This window comes from Argopecten irradians, chromosome 1 (genome assembly GCF_041381155.1).
Source record: "Argopecten irradians isolate NY chromosome 1, Ai_NY, whole genome shotgun sequence".
In the NCBI taxonomy this organism is placed as follows: Eukaryota; Metazoa; Mollusca; class Bivalvia; order Pectinida; family Pectinidae; genus Argopecten; species Argopecten irradians.
The window spans coordinates 49,274,103-49,296,777 of NC_091134.1; the positions used below are offsets into that span (position 1 = coordinate 49,274,103).

At 33.1% G+C, this 22,675-nt stretch overlaps 2 protein-coding genes across 3 annotated transcripts in view; both read right to left on the reverse strand.

Moving 5' to 3' along the window:
• Positions 1 to 728: 728 nt before the first annotated feature.
• LOC138331164 (uncharacterized) lies at positions 729 to 13,454 on the reverse strand. Its single transcript, XM_069278638.1, has 7 exons — positions 13,373 to 13,454; positions 8,407 to 8,604; positions 7,867 to 8,286; positions 6,529 to 6,595; positions 6,126 to 6,284; positions 1,692 to 1,852; positions 729 to 978 (listed from the first exon to the last, which is right to left on the reverse strand). The coding sequence occupies exons 2-7, from the start codon at positions 8,593 to 8,595 to the stop codon at positions 877 to 879; spliced, it is 1,098 nt and encodes a 365-aa protein (XP_069134739.1). The 5' UTR covers positions 8,596 to 8,604; positions 13,373 to 13,454; the 3' UTR covers positions 729 to 876.
• A 3,624-nt stretch (positions 13,455 to 17,078) lies between these two features.
• Positions 17,079 to 22,675, reverse strand: part of LOC138331174 (potassium voltage-gated channel subfamily KQT member 1-like) — a 56,217-nt gene continuing 50,620 nt past the window's right edge. For both annotated transcript variants that reach the window (XM_069278658.1, XM_069278650.1), the window contains exon 16: positions 17,079 to 21,734. In XM_069278658.1, coding sequence (XP_069134759.1) covers positions 21,642 to 21,734 — 93 coding nt within the window. In that variant the 3' untranslated portion in view covers positions 17,079 to 21,641. The remainder of the gene's footprint in view (positions 21,735 to 22,675) is intronic.

A 22,675-nucleotide genomic window follows, 5' to 3' on the forward strand; every position in this document is an offset into this window, starting at 1 on the left:
ATCGCGTTCACAATGTCCAATAATGATTATTAGTGCAAAGGGCAATAACTCCGTAATTTAAAGTCGAATCAAGCCGATTTTCAAACTCGTCCGAGATCTTTCTAATGTATGTCTACATATAAAGTTGCATCAAGTTCGGTGAATTTTTACTCAATATATCGCTTTCACAAGGAAATGTTAACAGACGCATGACGGACGACGCACGACGACGGACAAAAGACTATCGCGCAATAGGTCACCATGACCTATGGTCAGGTGATCTAAAAACTTCTAGGTATTTCCTAACTGATACTACAAATGTGTGTAAATGAACTTGCTTTTGCAAGAAGTTGTTATTTATAACTAATATCTACATCAGTGTATTATTTTAGAGAAAACAAGTTAACGGAATATTGATCCAATTATTTAATTAATTATCTATTCATGATGATGTTATTTTAGTGGTTTACGCATTTAATAAATTTGCTAGTTATTTTCTATTATAATTATTTTCAATGATGTTATTATATTTAGGTAATGAACGTCGATTTCATGTTTGCTCCCATTCATTGCTTATTCCTATTTTGTTCCATTTCGATATTATAAACATCATATATCTTTAAAAACTTAGTTTCCCATAAATTTTAAAACAAATAAATGTAAAATAGCATCAATCTTCAAATAGAATGAATTATTTCTAATGTTATTCATTAACTTAAAAGTCTACGGAGTTAAGAGAGAGAGAAAAATCACAGCGCACAGAATGTTTATTTTTGAACCACATGGGATGCTCCATTGTTTTATTAAATACAAGTACAAACATTTTGGATTTTTTTTCCAAATAAAGGTTTCGTGCCAACGTTATTATCAATATCACATTATCTTCTAGTGCCCTTTTTAACACGCCACACAAGTCGGTTTGTCTGTGACCTCCACTTCAACTCCGTAGTGATCCGACATTGTATAACGTCGTCCGGGTATGTTCCTGTCGTAAACCCGCTGAAACAGAAAAAAAGCCTCCCGTTGACGACGATTCGTACAGTTGTTCTACAGAGATGATGATACTGTAAACTATTAACTCCTTAAAATGTCCTATAGTTTTTAAACAGCCTTATAAAATGACACATATTCTAGAATGAATCATCCTAGGGATCAAACTATTATCGCAAGTGAAAATAGCTCTGGTGGAATATCGTCTATGTAGAAATAATTTCTAAATGTCACAAGAAAATTCGTAGTTTTTAAAATAAAGAAAGGGAATGACGTCATAGGTCTGTATATATGCATACATGTTACTATTTCATGTGAAAATAAATACTGAGGGTCCTGGTCGGTATCAGTTAGGAGTTTTGCGTTGCTACAACTTACGGTATAATATATTAATAATTAATTAAGCTTAGAGTATTGATTATAGCTTCGGAATAATTATGAGAAAGAGATGAATATTTTACTAACTTATATAGGTCGAGTTACTGAATACTGGTGGTATGTTTGTGGCGAAGGAACATTTAGTGCATTTAAATGGTAATGCATCAGTGGTATCCCACAATATTTCACCTATTGCTACGAATTGTAACTGCTATCAACTGAAAAATGGACAGACATGCATATGGTTATCACTGGATTAAAGGGATTTAAGATATCGGACTCGATATAGCGACTTATATCACGAGAACACATATATTACAATTTACAATGGATACTTGTGTCACCTTTGAGCTTATGACTGTATGATCTCGTATCATCACGTGATCCAACACTTCATTAGTCTCCCAGTCCCCTGTCAGAGGGTTGGAGGCACAGAAAGTACAGTTCCTCGCCAGGTCCACGTACGGCGAGGTAAATCCCTCAGACAGGAAGTGGTTATAGGAATCTGAAACAAATAGTCAGACTGATATTCTGGATACTTTTAGGTCATCTGACCCGAAGGGCTCAAACTTACCTGAAATGATCCTGACATGGTCCCGACAAAGTGTTGTTATTTTTCGGGTCGATCTGAAATCCAAGATTGCCGCCACAGTTGTCATCTTGAAAATATATTTTGAACTTCTTCTCAAGTTCTACAGGTGCGATTTGGCTGAAACTTGCATGAAATAATCCTGACATGGTCCCGACCAAGTGTTGTTATTTTTCGGGTCAATCAGGAATACAAGATGGCCACCACAGATCCTTTTGAAAATATATTTTGAATAACGTCTCAAGTTTTACCGGTGCGTTTTGGCTGAAACATTCATGAAATGATCCTGACATGGTCCCGACAAAGTGTTGTTACATCTCTGGTTGATCCCAAATCGAAGATGGCCGCTACAGCCGCCATCTTGAAAACATATTTTGAACATCTTCTCAAGTTCTACCCTTGCGATTTGGCTGAAACTTGCATGAAATGATCCTGACATGATCCCGACAAAGTGTTGTTATTTTTCGGGTTAATCCGAAATCCAAGATGGCCACCACAGTTGTCATTTAGAAAATATATTTTGAACTTCTTCTCAAGTTCTACCGGTGCGATTTGGCTGAAACATGTATGAAATGATCCTGACATGGTCCCAACAAAGGGTTGTTACATCTCTGGTTGATCACAAATCGGAGATGGCTACCATAACTAATTAATTTCCTATATGATTAATACCAAGGTTCTCACATAACCGTTAAGGCCCTTGTGGCCTCTTGTTAGCTTTGTGACATTTTTACATAAATAATAATTCTTACTAAATATCACTGAAAGTGAGAGAGTGAGAAATGCGTGTCACTAACCTACTGCTTCAGGTGTAAATGGTTACGTTTAAGTTTTACAAAGGCAAATTCACGCGATTTTACAGTAACAGCTGCAAAACAGCTCTGGAAACTTTGTCTTACCTTTTCTCAAAAATGTATATAAGAAATGTATCAGATTTTCGCTTATTAGATTTTCCGTTATAATATCTGTACCTGTCATTGCATTTGATGATGTTCTACTTTTTCTACTTTTTACTTTTGAATGGGATTTAGATCTACATTTTGTAAATATACGATAAATGGACTTTTTAAGATTAATAACAAACTGTTATTTCAACGCTTTTCAATTTTTTAATGCATTCACATTTATATGACCGTTATGTACATATACAATTTTATAAAAACAAGTATTGAAAAAAAAGGATTGTCATCATCACCGTCTGCCGTCGTGCGCCGTGCGCCGTGCGCAAACTTTTCATTCAAACGACTTCTTCTCTATAACCGAAAGGCCCAGGGTACTGATATTAAAGCTACTGCATGCTGGCATAAAGGGCTACCAAGTTTGTTCAAATGAATGGTTTTGACCATCATTCTAGGTCACAGGGGTCAAAAAGGCTAACATATTTAAACGAAATCTTCTCAAGAACCGAAAGGCCCAGGGTACTCATATTGATCTCCATCCAAGGTCAGAGAGGTCAAATAGGCTAGAATCTTTAAACGACTTCTTCGCAACAACCGAATGGCCCAGGGTAGTCATATTGTTCCTGCAGCATGCTGGGATGAAGGGCTTCCAAGTTAGTTCGAATGAATGACTTTGACCTTTATTTAAGGTCAAAGGGGTCAAATAGGCTTAAATCTTTAAACAACTTCTATTCAATAACCGAAAGGTCCATGGTACTGATACTTGTCCTGTAGCATGCTTGGATAAAGGGCTTCCAAGTTTGTTCAAATGAATGACCTTGACTTTCATTCAAGATCTCAGAGATCAAAAAGGCTAGAAATTTTAATCGACTTCTTCTCACAAACTGAAAGACCAAGGGTACTTATATTTGGCCTGCAGCATGCTGGGACGAAAGGCTACCAAGTTTGCTCAAATGAATGACCTTGATCTTCATTCAAGGTCACTGAGGTCTTATAGGCAAAACATTTAAACGACTCCTTGTGAATAACAAAGAGGCCTAGAGACCTTATATTGAGCCTGTGACATGCTGGAATGGAGGGCTACCATGTTTGTTCAAATGAATGACCTTGACTTTCATTCAAAGGCCACAGGGGTCAAAAAGGCCAAAATCTTTAAACAACTTCTCAAAGAATCGGAAGGCCCAGGGTACTCATAAAGGGTCTACAGCATGCTTGGGTAAAGGGCTACCAAGTTTGTTCAATTGAATGACCTTGATTGCCACTCAAGGTTACAGGGGTGAAATAGGCTAAAATCTTCAAACAACTTCTAGAAAATTTCGAAAACTCACCATCGGCAGTAACATAATAAATTAGCTTACATAACGCTAGTACCTAGTACAATGTAAAAACAAAATTCACAATAAACATTCAGTATGTATATTCTTGTTGTCGAGTTACATGTACTTGTTAAAATCTTTTAATTGGGGGGGGGGGTTGTAAATATCAATAAATTCTGGCTTCGACCTGTCGTCTGTTTGCAACATTGGCAACGTCACGAAGACGCCTGTAATCGCATGTCTTCCGTTCATCTAATCAACAACGGGATAATAAACAAGAGGCCCATGGACCTTAACGGTCACCTGAGTTCAGATACAGAATGAAACAAAGACATATGAACACTATATATTGGCCAATCAGGCCCTTAACGTCAGTCAGTGATTTTATAAAAGAGGAGTATCAATTTGGGCCCTCTAGTGGCCATGACCGATAAGCATTACTTTTTGTTTACAGATACCCGGAGGTTAGGACATCATGCTATGACATATGATTTAGGTCAGGTCGGAGTCCCTTGTGAGTTATGGGGGATAAACAGGAGGGACAATTTTCTATTTTGTCAAGTTTGTTGGAACCAAATTATAAATTTAAATGAATTTTTATGAATTATAAGGCATTTATAAAACATTTTGGATAATATAACTTATTGTCAAAAAATAGGTCACAGTGACCTAATTTTGTAAAATGTCAATTATGTAAGAAAAAGTTTATATGGTGTCATAATATACCAGAAAAATATGTTATACATCATATTAAATTGCATTGAGCAACACATTTTTATACTATAAACTTAGGCAAAAAATTTTGTGGATAAGATGGGATTGGGCATATATTAATCATACGTCATATCATGATGTCCTAACCCACGGGTATCTGTATACAAAAAATAATGCTTATCAGTCATGGCCACCAGAGGGCCCAAATTGACACTCCTCCTTTGACTTTTTAATCTATGAAGAGTATCTGGTTCCATAAAATCTGTGAATTCAGAAGAAAGATTTTTGCAATGTTATCCATTTTGACTCCTTTTGGCCCCGCCCCTCTGGCCCCTGGGGGTAGGCCAGGACATATATAGATATGACGTTAAAATGCTATCTCAGGCTAATAATTCTAACCCAGTTTGACTAATTCCTATGAAAAACTAAGCAAATTTTTGTAAAGGGCCTTAAGACCTTCCAATCTATGAAGAGTATCTGGTTCAATCAAATCTGTGAATTCAGAAGAAGATTTTTAAAATTTTAACCATTTTGACTCTTTTTGGCCCTTCCCACATATAATTCACAAATTTGATTGGCCTTATGGCTTAGAAGGTTTGTGCAAAATTTCATTATTGCTTCAGCGGTTTTGAAGAAGAAGTCGAAAATGTAAATTATTTACGGACACACGACGCACGACGGACGACGCATGACGACGGACAAAAGGCGATTAGAATAGGTCACTTGAGGCATAGTCTCAGATGACCTAAAAACTAATATATCGTTTGGACGGTGAGCGAAAGGGATAACCTGTAAGCTCCGGACTTAATTTGAAAAAAAATAGTGATAAACAGATTAATTTGGAAAAAAACTCATTAAATAGATTCAAATACAATTTTGAAGTGTCGTTATATATATATATATATATATATAATGATGCCGTCGGAAAAAAAAAACAAAAACAAAAATGAAAAGCAAACCTTTTTCGAGCGGTCGGGCAGAAGACCTAGTCATTTTGCGCTGTAGTAAAATGCACTGTAAAAATGTACTAAAACCCGTTGCAAGGGGGTTGCCTACGAAGCGTCAGTTGTCTCGTATTGTTGTGAAATGACAAATATCTCTCGACCATTCAGAATGCAGGATTATCACTTGAGTTATAATAATATTACATAACATTCTATAATTTAATTTTAATCATGGCCATAAAGTCACGTTTAGTATGAAAACAAAGAAAATTAAATAGTTGTTGATAGATCTACATGTATTGCATATGACCCTTACCCGGAAATTCAGCTCCGACATCCTGTCCGGGTATACTAGGGCCCATATTCAGGTCCCCAGCAATCACAGGTCTGTCAACTAGGTTAGCCGCGGTCGTTAATTTACGAGAGTCGGCGAGATTTTGCTCTGCCAGACTTGCGTACACGTCTTTGAGATTAGCTGAAATTGAACATTTCAAAATTTCTCTCTGTCTTAGTTAGTATAAAAAGGGGTAGCATTTGAAATATAACCAAAAAAAAAATATTCAAAGATGAACATAACCGATCCTTGCAATTTACCAGTACATTCTACCAATAATGAAAATTAGGTTATTGATAAATATTGTCACTCGATCGAAATCGTTAATGAAAATATTCGATAATTGATTTAATGAGAACAATATGAAATCGGTATTCATATTTACGTTCATAGTATAAAGTGTTGGAGTTGGAAGTAGAATGACTGCAGAACACTGTCCCCACACCTTCAATCTGCAAAAGTTGAATATATGAATTCATTGGACCGTAAATACTTTTAACCAACGATTATGTTGTTTGATATAATAGTAGAATCATCGTTACAACAAGTAAATTCATGGAATTTATATCCCCCGTTTTCGTTAATCAAAGTCCTCCAAATAGGGTGCAATGAAAGTGCCAATTGAACTTGGGGAAGGCCCCGAGACATTAAACCATGGTAGCAAGTTTCGAGAAAATCTGGTAGTATTTGCGAGATTTATTTTAAAAATGGAAACAGTCGAAAATACCATTTTTCGTTAATCAAAAGGCCATAACTCAGCCAAATAGGGTCCAATCAAAGTTTTGATCGAAATTAGCCAAGGCCCTGAGACATTCAACCATGTTTCCACGTTTCGAGAAAATCCGGTAATATTTGCGAAAGTTATTGAACGAAAACAGACGATGTTTTGTTAATCAAAAGGGTCATAACTCCGGCCAAATAGGGTCCGATGAATGAACCAGCGCATGTGACCAAGTTCCAAATAAATCGTTTAAAGATACTCCACCGCTGACAAATAGTATTTTTTCACTATTAAAAACAGGAGCAGACGATTTAGTATTTTTCATCAGTTACAAAAGTTACTTACTTTTCACCAATTCCACCATTAAAAAGTTTGAGCTTCTAATTTTACTTAAAAATACAAAAAAATAAATGATTGCATCCCGAAGATTATACGAAGCACTATATCCTTTATGGAATGAAGTACTGATTGCTCATGCACCAAAGGCAAAATAAATTAGTTTGTATTATTTTTTGTATTGATTAGACACACACACATATATATACACGATTAAACACTAATTATTGTTCAAATGATGAATATAATTTATGCTTTGTCGGCGTTGGAGCATCTTTAAGATTTGTGGCAGTTATTGCACGGAAACCAAGCATAACAGAGAGACAGACAAACGGACGGACGGACAAATCCAAATTGATATCCTCCGTTTCGATGAAAGTGGTGGATAAAAATAGAATTCATTGCAAAGGTCAAAACCAAGAATAAAGTATTGCATACCAATGTTCAAAGAATGGCTAAAGAAAGCGTATGTATTACAGGCTGTAAAGAAAGGAAATATTTTCATTCTGGAAAATTCTGCACATTTTATAAAACTTAAACTTCCCATTATGTAACTTTATATAACAAAGGTCACAACTAATGCAAGCTTGTTTTCATCTGAGAAGAAAATCGAATAACACCAAAAGCCTGGAATTCTGAGTAAATCTTGCATGTGTAGTACTTGACCTCAGCTTCTATGTAGGCCCTTTTGGAGAATTGTTTCACGTTTGGCTCATAGTCCACCACCTTAACGGAGTTCACCTTCCTCTTGCTGAGAAGTACCACTCCTGGTATGTTGATCTCCTCGGCCCTGAGGTAGTTAAAACAGCGATTCGCACTCCACCCTGATGCCAGAAGACAGGTGATACAGCCCTGACTCTCGGTCAGTAATCCGCACCCTGCAGCACACTCGGCCAGGGCTGCCAGGTCACCTACATACGACAAACAGTTAACGAACACACACGCAGTTGTTAATGGTGCGTTGTGACATGGTGGAGCATTGACTGAACCAAAGAACATAGTTTCCTGGTATAAGGGCGCGGTATGGAGAGTAACACTATCGTCTAATTTACTCTTTAGCAAGGCTATATCTCTTCCGAAAGGCATCTGAAACGAACAAAGGTATGAACATGTTACTTCTCAAATTACTGGAGTGCTGTTAATTTAGTATTGGTCTTGAAAATAGTGATAAAAGGATAGGTTGAGGACTGTGCTGTCAATACGCACCTCTTGGAGACACATGACATCATAGTCTGCCGCTGTGAGAGTCTTGATTATATTTTGTTTCCGAATTCTGTAGTGATTAATGTAAGTGATCATTCCAACATTGAACGACATAACTTTTACTGACTGTATCAGTCCTAACAGTGACGCCAGGAACAGTGACGACGTACACACCTTCAGTACCAGTGCCATTGTACAAATCTAGAAATGTAGAAAAGAAATTATTGAAAACAAGTGATTAAATGTTTTGTCTTTATCCTCTCAAAAACATATCTGACAGTGTAAAAGCAATATTACAGAACCAAAATACTCTGGTAACCGTTGACAAACATATACACAATAAAGCTACAGGTCCTACAATCATTTCAGTACTTTTATTCTACTTTTAGCAGTCCCCATACAATAGTACGTTTTCCCTTCATTTCTTTATCAAAGTAACAAAAATATTTGGTTGATAGTTGTAATAAACTAGTGGAAATCCTACTGATGTAATACAGTTGTATTCTGATCATTTATTTTTAAATTATAACTGTTATGTAAACCTACTAATGTAATACAGTTGTATTCTGATTTTTTTAATTATAACTGTTATGTAAACCTACTAATGTAATACAGTTGTATTCTGATTTTTTTAATTATAACTGTTATGTAAACCTACTAATGTAATACAGTTGTATTCTGATTTTTTTAAATTATAACTGTTATGTAAACCTACTAATGTAATACAGTTGTATTCTGATTTTTTTTAATTATAACTGTTATGTAAACCTACTAATGTAATACAGTTGTATTCTGATTTTTTTTAATTATAACTGTTATGTAAACCTACTAATGTAATACAGTTGTATTCTGATTTTTTTTAATTATAACTGTTATGTAAACCTACTAATGTAATACAGTTGTATTCTGATTTTTTTAATTATAACTGTTATGTAAACCTACTAATGTAATACAGTTGTATTCTGATTTTTTTAATTATAACTGTTATGTAAACCTACTAATGTAATACAGTTGTATTCTGATTTTTTTTAATTATAACTGTTATGTAAACCTACTAATGTAATACAGTTGTATTCTGATTTTTTTTAAATTATAACTGTTATGTAAACCTACTAATGTAATACAGTTGTATTCTGATTTTTTTTAATTATAACTGTTATGTAAACCTACTAATGTAATACAGTTGTATTCTGATTTTTTTTAATTATAACTGTTATGTAAACCTACTAATGTAATACAGTTGTATTCTGATTTTTTTAATTATAACTGTTATGTAAACCTACTACATAACAACAGTTGTATTCTGATTTTTTTAAATTATAACTGTAATGTAAACCTACTAATGTAATACAGTTGTATTCTGATTTTTTTTAATTATAACTGTAATGTAAACCTACTAATGTAATACAGTTGTATTCTGATTTTTTTTAATTATAACTGTTATGTAAACCTACTAATGTAATACAGTTGTATTCTGATTTTTTTTAATTATAACTGTTATGTAAACCTACTAATGTAATACAGTTGTATTCTGATTTTTTTTAATTATAACTGTTATGTAAACCTACTAATGTAATACAGTTGTATTCTGATTTTTTTTAATTATAACTGTTATGTAAACCTACTAATGTAATACAGTTGTATTCTGATTTTTTTTAATTATAAACTGTTATGTAAACCTACTAATGTAATACAGTTGTATTCTGATATTTTTTTTAATTATAACTGTTATGTAAACCTACTAATGTAATACAGTTGTATTCTGATTTTTTTTAATTATAACTGTTATGTAAACCTACTAATGTAATACAGTTGTATTCTGATTTTTTTTAATTATAACTGTTATGTAAACCTACTAATGTAATACAGTTGTATTCTGATTTTTTTTAATTATAACTGTTATGTAAACCTACTAATGTAATACAGTTGTATTCTGATTTTTTTTAATTATAACTGTTATGTAAACCTACTAATGTAATACAGTTGTATTCTGATTTTTTTTAATTATATAACTGTTATGTAAACCTACTAATGTAATACAGTTGTATTCTGATTTTTTTTAATTATAACTGTTATGTAAACCTACTAATGTAATACAGTTGTATTCTGATTTTTTTTAATTATAACTGTAATGTAAACCTACTAATGTAATACAGTTGTATTCTGATTTTTTTTAATTATAACTGTTATGTAAACCTACTAATGTAATACAGTTGTATTCTGATTTTTTTTAATTATAACTGTTATGTAAACCTACTAATGTAATACAGTTGTATTCTGATTTTTTTTAATTATAACTGTTATGTAAACCTACTAATGTCATACATAACAACAGTTGTATTCTGATTTTTTTAAATTATAACTGTAATGTAAACCTACTAATGTAATACAGTTGTATTCTGATTTTTTTTAATTATAACTGTAATGTAAACCTACTAATGTAATACAGTTGTATTCTGATTTTTTTTAATTATAACTGTTATGTAAACCTACTAATGTAATACAGTTGTATTCTGATTTTTTTAATTATAACTGTTATGTAAACCTACTAATGTAATACAGTTGTATTCTGATTTTTTTTAATTATAACTGTTATGTAAACCTACTAATGTAATACAGTTGTATTCTGATTTTTTTTAATTATAACTGTTATGTAAACCTACTAATGTAATACAGTTGTATTCTGATTTTTTTTTAATTATAACTGTTATGTAAACCTACTAATGTAATACAGTTGTATTCTGATTTTTTTTAATTATAACTGTTATGTAAACCTACTAATGTAATACAGTTGTATTCTGATTTTTTTTAATTATAACTGTTATGTAAACCTACTAATGTAATACAGTTGTATTCTGATTTTTTTTAATTATAACTGTTATGTAAACCTACTAATGTAATACAGTTGTATTCTTATTACAACCAACATATTGACGAACATACAAAAATCCAGAAAGCGATTAGAGACCAAATTTAACTTTTGTTTTACCGAGTTTCAGATTTTAGTTAGCAGCAACCTTCAGAAAAAAACAAACGCGGATGTAAAGCACTGACGCCATTAAACATAGATAATACCATGAAAAGATTATATTTTCTACTGTAACATTTTGCTAGGTATTATTAGGCTACATAGAAATCAAGAGAGCGTAAATTTTTTCTCTGTGCTTACAGTGCTATATCATTGGTTTTCTTCAGAACACTACTAATAGCGATGCACACTTTCGGTCTTTTAATTTTCGCAAAAATAGACAATCCTTTTTTTATTTTATTTTCAATAACAATAAATTTTATCTGAATGTAATTTTACACTATCAATTGTTAAAGATGCTCCAACCGCTGACTAAATGGTATATTTTTTACCTATGAAAAACAGGAGAAGACGATTTAGTATTTTTCTTCGGTTACAAAAGTTACTTACTTTACACAATTACCACCATTGAAAAGTTTGAGCTTCTAATTTTACTTTAAGTTCAAAATATGAAAAATAATTAATGACATCACCAAAAAATTAAGTGTCACTATATCCTATATGAAATGAATTACTGATTGCGCATGCACCAAAGGCGAAATAAATTATTTTACATTATTTTTTTTAGCTAATTAAGCATATATATACACGATTAAACACCAATTATTGTTCAAATGATGAATACCATTTATGCTCTGTCGACGGTGGAGCATCTTTAATAAAAGTATTAAAGGCACAATGCAGTGAGGCTAATTCTGTTACATAACCTCGAAGCAAAATATGACATATGTATTGTTGTACATTCCTTATCAAACATTTAACAAGATATATTGACAAATTTCACGACGTTGTTAAGTATTTTGAATATACCGTTGATTAAGCAGGTACAACATGTACGCTGTGCCCAAACCCGAGCCAAAGTCACGCACGTTAAACAAATGCAATACATAACCCTGACGAATGGATGAAATTATTTTTAGACAAGAACATGCATCTAATAAGGTAAACACACTACTTAAGAGCGATGTGAGTAGTTCTAGACAAACATTCTCTTTACTACACTGGCAAGGGTCAGGTTCGGCATACAAGACATCCGACCACTATGTGTAATTGCGGATAGTAAGCGAGTTTAAACATTTCACATACACTTCACCACAGTGGGTTTTTCTGGCATATCACAGTAAAACCAACTAATTTGAATTTTATAAGAACCGGTTTGTTTCCGAAATATTTCCGAAGTCTGAATTGTCCCTTTAATGTACTTATAGAATTACCATGATGAGACCTCTCTCACACCATTAATGGGACGTGCTAGCTTAATTAATTTTCTTCCTTCGAGCACTTTACCTTCGTTGTAGATATTTAACACGATATCTTCGGCTTTATCCTGAGTTCACCCAACTGGTTGCTATTTGTAGGTGAAGATATATGTGTTCTTATATCATATGGCCGATCCTAATGAGGAAATGTTGGCGGTATACGTCATCCAAATAAAGCCCCGATTACTTCAGGAAAGTGAAATTATCCTAAATAGGATATCCTTTAAAGTAGGATTGTTTTACATAATTTTGCATAAACGTACAGATAGTACGTGAATTGATGAGTGATTTTCGTCGAATTTGTACTTATCTGACGACATGACAAAACTGTCTCTTTTTGTTTACAATAATGTTTTCAATGGAACACCAATTTTTGATACATATTTATGAGCTCCAATTTTTAAAAATAAAATAAGGACATGCTGATTTGTTTGTAAATTGATTGACATTTCTAACCTAATTGATGAATCTCTCAGGCTCATGTTGAATTATTTATTATCTTCATTTTGACTACACTCAGAGAAAACAAAGACGGACAAACAAACATTTGTGCTTTCGTTAAATAAAACTCAGATGGCAGTTCTTGTGGAATTCTGGTAAATAAAAGCTACCATTTGGATAACGTTTTAGTACGAATGTGAGAAAGTTCTAATCTCTAAGATAAAAACACAGGTGTACTTACATTTAAACGCTTCCCCGTCAACCTGACACCACATCTAACGAGGACAACAATCACACACAGTCAGCTGACCGTCACACGTATACGCGATGGAAAGGATCAACCTTCCCATTACCTGGACATATCGTTCATACCACAAGTTTCTATTAACCGCAATAATTAGCTGTAAAAGCTGCATACAAACCTTTGATTTGATGTTTAAAACTATGGGCCTTATGGTCCGTATAACTTTATTGGAACTTTAATTAAATAAGACATTCATTTTCTAATATAATAACATCACGATGCATTTGATTATTGTACATTAATGCTGTAGAAGATTTTCCCCCTTCAAATATTGTTTTCCAATTTTCGCTGATATTTCTGTGTCTATAGTTATCAACTTACCTGTATTTTTCACACTAAACCAGCGTGGCCAGAACATACATAATGCTGCTCGCGTAACCATGACGTTCTGGTTACATATGTACGTAACTAATAACCGATTGTTACCTAAATGGCTGTGCAAGGTCTTGTTAAGGTTGTTACGACACGAGAATATATAAACTAGTTGTTATTTAATATTCATTGTTCCATAGCAAACACAAAATATAAATGCCTGGACTTTTACATGTAATGTTATCTCATGTGAAAGATTTTTAGCAGTGAAATAAACATATGTTCTACTTTAATCCGATTAGTAGATGCGACCGTATATGTCTTCCAGAAATAAATAATACATTCGGGAATAAGAAGCGTCTTTGATCTAGACTATATTATCTACCACACAAATTAAAGTCCATCCGGACTGATTCATTAATGACAACAATGTGGTATACAAATAGCACGTCAAATCAAGGAAACCACCTATCAAATCGATTAGCATTGACCATAGTTAAATTCAAATCGCATAAAGGGAAATTACATTTACAAATATGAATATTAACATTTTGCCACAGCGACTCCCATTACTCTAATGATAATCGTGATCTGCATTATGAGCCAATAAATGCAGTCTAGACTTGGTGTAGTAATATCTACATAAATGGATGTGATTCTTGTTTACTAATACCATGTTAGTCCGCGCGGGAAAATTGAAATTGTAGTTGAATGAACCAGTTTGGTTATGAAACTTTCAAAAAAATCTTTGAAATGTCTGGATAATTGAAAGTAAACTGAATAGCTATTAAAAACATTGAAGTTTTTCTTATCTTTTCAATTTCTTATAGGGACTATTTTTTATCGCATTGAACTTGGCTGTTGAGGTTAAATGGCTGAAGCAGGAAATTCAAATGTCCACTTGCATTTAAATTATGTTTTACTTTGAACTAGAAAATAAAATGTAAATATAAAAATAAAAGGATTGTTAGATTGCATTTATTGGATATATAAATGCAATCTGGATGGCAGATAAATATTCATAGCGCCCTAACAGGCGCTATTCTACATATCTCCCACCCAGTTTGCATTTATATCTCCAATAAATGCAATTTAACAATCCTTTAATTGTTAAATAATCTCCTCTTCGAGTAGCAAGCAGGTTTCGTGAAAATGTTACAATAACAAGTCAATTATTTGGTTTGAAATGTTAGAAAACTTATAGTAAAGGACGCATCAAAACAAATAGCTCTATGCAAATTACAAAATCTTTCAGACAAAGAAAATCTTTTTCGAACTTGACTCAATTTGATAGTAGGTATTACGATGATAACAAACAGCCCACTACAAACAAGTAAAAACAGTCACGGAAGTCCCCTAAAGTCACCACGCACGGGTATGAGCAGACCTGCGCGTGGGACAAAGATAAGACCACTTTCACTTGATAATTAAGCTAGGTTTCCGGGCACACACTAAAATCCGGGTTTCAGACCTCAATTTTTGACTTATTTGGGCATGTTCAAAGGTGATTTGTGACGTAACTAATGCAATGACCGAATCGATATTGACATGCAATATAGGGATGAACATCTTCTTTTCAAAAAAACTAGTATTTAGTTTTCAACGGTCTCAGTGGGGCTCCAGAAGGGTGCATGAAATGGGGCAAATGCTTCCAAAGGATATAGTGATGTCCGGATAATGGAAAATCTCCCGGTTTTCGAGTCGAAATCATAATAAACCATTGTGTAGACACATTTTATGAAATAAAAATAAGTTTCTAGCCGATTTTGAGTTTTTCTGTATATCTGCAAGACCACAAGACAAATTCTTAAACAAGTTTTTTTTGTCTTTTTACAGTTATAATCTTTTGCACCTGACTAAGTATTTCAATTATTTCTAATATATTGCAATGCACCTTTTGTAACTAACTAGTTTTTATATCACAATGCACTTCCCGTAACTAACCAGTTTTTATATCACAATGCACTTTCCGTAACTAACCAGTTTTTTATATCACAATGCACTTTCCGTAACTTTCCAGTTTTTATATCACAATGCACTTCCCGTAACTTACCAGTTTTTATATTACAATGCACTTCCCGTAACTAACCAATTTTTATATTACAATGCACTTCCTGTAACTAACCAGTTTTTATATCACAATGTTCATCCTGTAACTTACCAATTTTTATATCACAATGCACTTCCTGTAACTAACCAGTTTTTTATATCACATGTATGACTAACCAGTTTTTATATCACATGTACCTCCCGTGACTAACCTTTTTTTAAATCACAATGCACTTTCCGTAACTTTCCAGTTTTTTATATCACAATGCACTTCCCGTAACTTACCAGTTTTTATATCACAATGCACTTCCCGTAACTTACCAGTTTTTATATTACAATGCACTTCCCGTAACTAACCAATTTTTATATTACAATGCACTTCCTGTAACTAACCAGTTTTTATATCACAATGTTCATCCTGTAACTTACCAATTTTTATATCACAATATACCTCCCGTAACTAACAAGTTTTTATATCACAATGCACTTCCCGTAACTAACCAGTTTCTATATCCCAATGTGCCTCCCGTGACTAACCAGTTTTTATATCACAATGCACTTCCCGTAACTAACAAGTTTTTATATCACAATGCACCTGCCGTAACTCACCAGTTTTTATATCATAATGCACTTCCCGTAATAACCAGTTTTTACATCAAAATGAACCTCCCGTAACTTACAAGATTTTATATCACAATGTACCTCCCGTAACTAACCAGTTTTTATATTACAATGTACCTCCCGTAACTAACAAGTTTTTATATTACAATGCACTTCCTGTTACTAACCAGTTTTTATATCACAATGTACCTCCCGTAACTAACCAGTTTTTATATCACAATGCACCTCCCGTAACTAACTAGTTTTTATATCACAATACATCTCCCTTAAAGTGAATAGTCGGGCAAAGAAAACCAGTCTAAATGCGTTCATTGGTCTTCCAAAAGTTCTCACATATTAATACGACGGCCAAGTTCTGCTTACGCTTTCCAATTATGACCATTACAGTAAAGGGAATTTGAAAGCATTGAAAGCGAGGCTGCGTGTAAATGTAACCACGGTCATTGCCGGGTGGACGTTTTAGGATTCCTATACTTTAAATTAATTTCTTCGTACGCAGACAGATTTTGGCGAGAGATTTTATTTTTCTATTTCATAAGAAATTATACTGGATACATTCACACCATTTTTACCGACTTTAGCCATCCTTGCCCGACTGTTCACTTTAATTAACCAGTTTTGAGCTAAAGAGTAAAACGGAAAATACAATTCCAAGCTAATATCAAAGGTGGAATATTTTTTATTGTTTATCATTGGTTTTCTTCGGAAATACAATAATCACATATTTTTAAGAAACAATATAAATACATAATATCCATACGACTGGCAATGACCACCTGCTTTATATTACATTATGTATACAGTGTTCGAGATCATGACAACAATGAAACAGGTAAGGAATTGTATAACAAGAATATCAGAAGAAAACAATACAGAAACTCGTTTAGTTGAAATGCGTTTTGATATTCAGAGGACATCATTTATGAACAACACATTTCAATCTCAGATATGTTTAGTATTTCAGACTAACCTATCATTATGGGTACCTTTTTCTACAGATTGCTTGTAACGTAGGTTGATCATTTTATCGTCAACCGTCTTATCAATAGTTATTATCAGGACTAAGTTTGACTCATTAACCCAATGTGTTGAATATTCCCGTCCACAAAGTACCAAACATCCTATCTAAATTGTAGAAGAACAGGGAAATACACATTCCTGTCGAGTGCCCCGACCAGGAATCGAACCCGGGCCTCCGGAGTGGAAATCTACGGCTCTACCGACTGAGTTCCGTCAGCCGAGTGACAGAGACCGTATTTAACGCTATGTACATACCACACCGACCCGCTCCTTTTACAAAATTATCGATTCAAACATTTACTGTTCAACTCCGTTCCAATGAGTATATTCGTATATGCTTAAACAAATTAAAAGAGTGTGTTAACATCTTGAATACTCCTACGTTCCCCAGAATAATCACTATCTTTATTTTAGCTATCATTGATTCACTGATTTCCGATTAGCGTATACCCAGTTTCTACAACATACATAGACATCAGGGTAAGTTAGTTTGTGCAGTCAACAAAGTTAACTATATACCGTAATAACATATCAGTAAATGGCTTAAAATAACATATCTATGTAAAAGTATAAAGAGCATATCTTCAAAGACCCCATGGACAAAGTATCTCACTCAAAAGTGAAAGAAAAGCAAAGGTAAGGCTCCTGGTTTGCTGGAGTTGTCGAGTTTGTTTCATGACGTTTGAAAATTATTTGCGGTAATGAAAAAATCGTTCATCTAAAACTGAAAAACGAAATAGTTTTTACTTTTTGTACTTACGTAGCATAGCAATGTAAAATATTGTTAAGCACATAAGTTGTAAGTTATGAATGTTTATATTTACCTCATCATCCTATTTTTTATAAAAAAAACCGAATACATTCATTCGTTAGTACAATCAGCATATACTAAGAAACAAATACATGTACATTCGTTTTTCAGATTCCTCTCTCTCTCTCTTTCAAAATGAATTTCTTTTTTTATTACCAGATCCCCACCTCTCTCTCTCATATTAATTTTCAATCCTTTTTTGTAGTACCAAATTCCCCTCTTTCGCAAAATGATTTTCATTTTTTTCTAGTACATTTATCACGTTTCGCTTGCACACGTGGTCTATATTTCCATCAAACTTCTCCCAGAATACCTGTTACTTATTTTAAACTGAATAGACATCGGGTAAATGAGGCAATCCTTTTTGGTAAAGTTTGAATTGCTTCCTCAATTTAAAATTTATTTATATACATAAATATCTTACAATCAATATCGTAAACGAACATATGGTAGCGGTTATTCTAATGTACAGCTCTGATCGCGCCAGGATGTTTGCGCTAAAATAGGGTATACAATAACTTCAGAACATGTGATAATGGGTTATTACATATCACAAAGAAATGTTCAAAAAACAGGATTTTGATAACAGATATAGTCCATCCACCCCCCAGATCTGATATGCTATCCATACTGAAAGCATTGTCATCATTCCCTGATACAAAACGAATACTAAGTATTTTAGTAAGCAAAACAATCTGCAAAAAAAATCTATTAATTCCAACTAAATTAACTTTCGCGTGGGAAGTACATATTGCTATTTGAAATCCGTAGGCAATAAAAGAAACCAATAGAGTTAATAAAATTAAGTGTCACAAGGACAATCACAAGATGTATGGCCATTGTTGACACAATCACACAAAGATATTCTAGTCTAATTAATAGCATGCGTTTTGGTTTTAAAAACACCTAAATGTTAATATTGTATTTCATGACTCACAAGATCCCATGACAGTCACTAGGTCATATGCTTTTGAATTACTTGGGTCATATATTCTGAATCTACATAATGAATGAAAGATAATATTCCTTTTTTGATTGTATTATGTATCAAGTTTGCTAAAATATCGTCATGTTGTTTTGGTGAATTAAAGTAGTCAACCGGGACCCATTGCTTCGTGACACATTATTGATTGTATCTTTTTTGGATGTCTGGTGTTTTAAATGGATTCTAAACAGTGAATAAAACGATAAAATAAATACTGTCATTCCCTCCTGGATAATAATCCGAGATATCACGAGATGCATCCATATGTATCTGCAGGAGTGAAACAGAATTACCATCAAATTCAACTTACAGGTAAGTCTCATTAACTCTCTAATTATCTACAATGTATTTTAACAATACAAGGCAACAGTAACTCAAAATGCAATTATGTATTCTTAAAACATTTCAAATTTTAAGTGTAATGTAGGTATGTAAACCTTTTTATACAGCAGTGTAGTACTTCATGTAGGGAATACAAGTCTTCATAGTTTTACGTATCCATACAATATTATTATTGACATACAAATGTATATAGTTAGCCATTTGCAGTTAAAAATATAGTATTTTCAGTTTCATCAGTGCAATTATCGTTCGGAAGTTTATCCCTTTTTAATATTCCTCGAAATGTTTCTTAGGCATGCAACTTACTTCACAGTCGATAACACCAATTTTATTTTGCTGACATAAGGAATACCAACAAGCATCAAATTACCCTGAAATTCTTATGCAGAGATCACCAAATTTTAGCGTTAAACGACAATGGTTTAGTGCAAAATGTTTGGCGTGAAACACTTATTCATGATAAAAGAGTTCACTAAACATGTACTTGTATGCTATATTGCACAATAAAATAAACATAAAAAGACATACAATAGAGTCGATAACTTCGTGTGCTATTGCTATGATCACTACAATTTGATCATCTAGTTTACAGTTTAATTAAAAAAATATCTGGCTATGAAGTAGTACATACAAATTCTAATTGTAAGTAATTGCACGTGCATCTATCATTCCTCGATCAATTAAACGAACATACATTATGCGTGTATTTCGATAATTTCTGTTTTGTTAAACATTTCAGAAAAGCTAAACAACAGTGATTTGGCGGTTTTTTTTATTCAATCTGCCGATTTCCTTGACGTCAGTATCCAGTGAAATAGAAAAAAAAACATTTTGGCAAACGCGATGATGCTGACGGCCATTTGGATAAGAATCGTTTATGGTAGGCCAATTAAGGATCATAGCTTTCATAGAAGGGAATGATAGTAAAATATTATACAAGGACCATAAAAGGGGCAATATGTATCTTCCGTCTGAACATCATAGCGCGTTATAACCACATGTAAATATTTAGAGTGAACACGCTGGCATAACACTCGACTAGGTATTGCAGTATTTGGTGCACTTTCGGACACTATTTTAATCTCGAAGGCTGGTTAAGTTGTGGGATTGTATTAGATATGAAAAAGTTGGAATACAGCTGTATTTACTAAAGCGCGTTTATATGTGTAAATGTGAAATGTATTATTAATTTAGCTAGCGTATGACGCAACATTTCATCATCGAAGGGTGAATTATATGTGATTCGGTGTCTGGAAATTTTATGATGTACTCATGATCCACTGTGTTCGTGATATTGTAAAAACAGTGTCTAATTATATAAGGTTAGTCTGCCCTGATGCAGTTCATCACGTTAAGCTAGTGTCTTGGACAATGTCTATCCCCTTGGTAGAAAAAGAACATTTTTGTAAACGATATAACATAATAACACATTTACATAAGAACTGCCATAATAATGCAACATATAAAATGTATCTTTATTTGATGATTGTGCGAAAAATGTAGTACATGTATATGAACAATTACGCATATGACTTATATAACAACTTTCTGGGTAACAAAAAATAATTTGTGTCTTAAAAAACAACGTTTATAAAACAATAAATTTGTTTCGAAAGGGAATAACGCACATATTAATGGTAACACGTATATAAAATGAAATGTATAAGAAATGCTTTAATATAAAACAATGATGAAATATGTCATTTTTTTGGAATGAACATCACATCAAGTTGCACTCTTTCCCACACCATATAAATTTGTAATCTTTAAAACATTGGAAATTGTTATTTTTTTTTTTTTTTTTTTTTTTTAAATTTAGAGCACTGTTACAGTGTAATTTCCTTTCATAAGATATCATAAAATAGTAATAAGCATCACCAATGGTAGTTACTTTCCGATTTCTAGAAGCAGCGCACACGATGAGGTGATTAAATATTGTTTCTCGTTGGTAGAGAACGGGTCCATGCTGAACTACTCAGAAGAACAGCCCTATAGCGTCGGATAATGGAAAGAAAGGAACATTGCTGCCACAGAAACACAGGTAAATTCGTCGCTAAACAAATTTATCATACTTCATCTTCTAACGAATCAGGTTTTGATTTAAGCCAGGTATTCAAAAGAAAAATCACCTGGTCTAATTTCTGATCAGTCTTCTGCATCTGAAACAATAGCATAATAAAACTGTCACGATATGACAATGATAATAATAAAATTTGTGTGTTCATATAAGTGAAGTTTATATGTGCGATGAAATGTCATTTCAGTACCTTTGACTCTCATATAAGATCATTCTAATAGAACCGTCTTACACATGACTATTATCTATTGGTTTTTTATCTAGAAAAAAAATGATAGAAACTGGTAAAATCGATATCAAAACTCAAGTATTTCAAGATCATATTTATTATCTAGTGGGTGTAAAAATGTTGTAGTCTTTTCATGACTATTTTATTTAATAAGTTTATATGTTTTAGACTTTAATTATTTTCATCGTTATCTTTTATCTTATTGTAACAAGGACATTGTCATTCAGATCCCCCGCCAATGGAGATATCAAAGCTGAAGTAAGTTTGATTGTGGAGACTTTTGTGTATGAAAAAAAACAGGAAAAAGGAAGTTGAGCTAAAGAAAGATGGAGTATAATTCAAGTAGAGCGGGGCTGCAATTGTTGAATCAGGTATACAGCCTTGACATTTATATTAAGACTATATACACAAAGATGGGTGGAGTTTTGCAAAGTAACATTTACCATTTACCATGATATTTTTGCAATGTTTCCATGGTAACGGAAAAAGTGCAAAAAATGAAAACCTAAAAATAGCAAAAGGTACTACTAGACCATAAAAAGAATGTCTCTATGAAGTTTCGTGGAAATATCTCTGCTGGTTTTAGAGTTATGCTCCGGAAATGAACCTGCTACAAAAATATGATATTTTCAGCAATGTTTCTATGTTTCTATGGTTACAGAAAAAAGCACAAAAAGTGAAAACCTAAAAATAGCAAAAGGCACTACTAGACCATAAGACCAATGTGTGTATGAAGTTTCATGGAAATATCTCTGCTCGTTTTAGAGTTGTGCTCCGGAAACGATTCTTACACA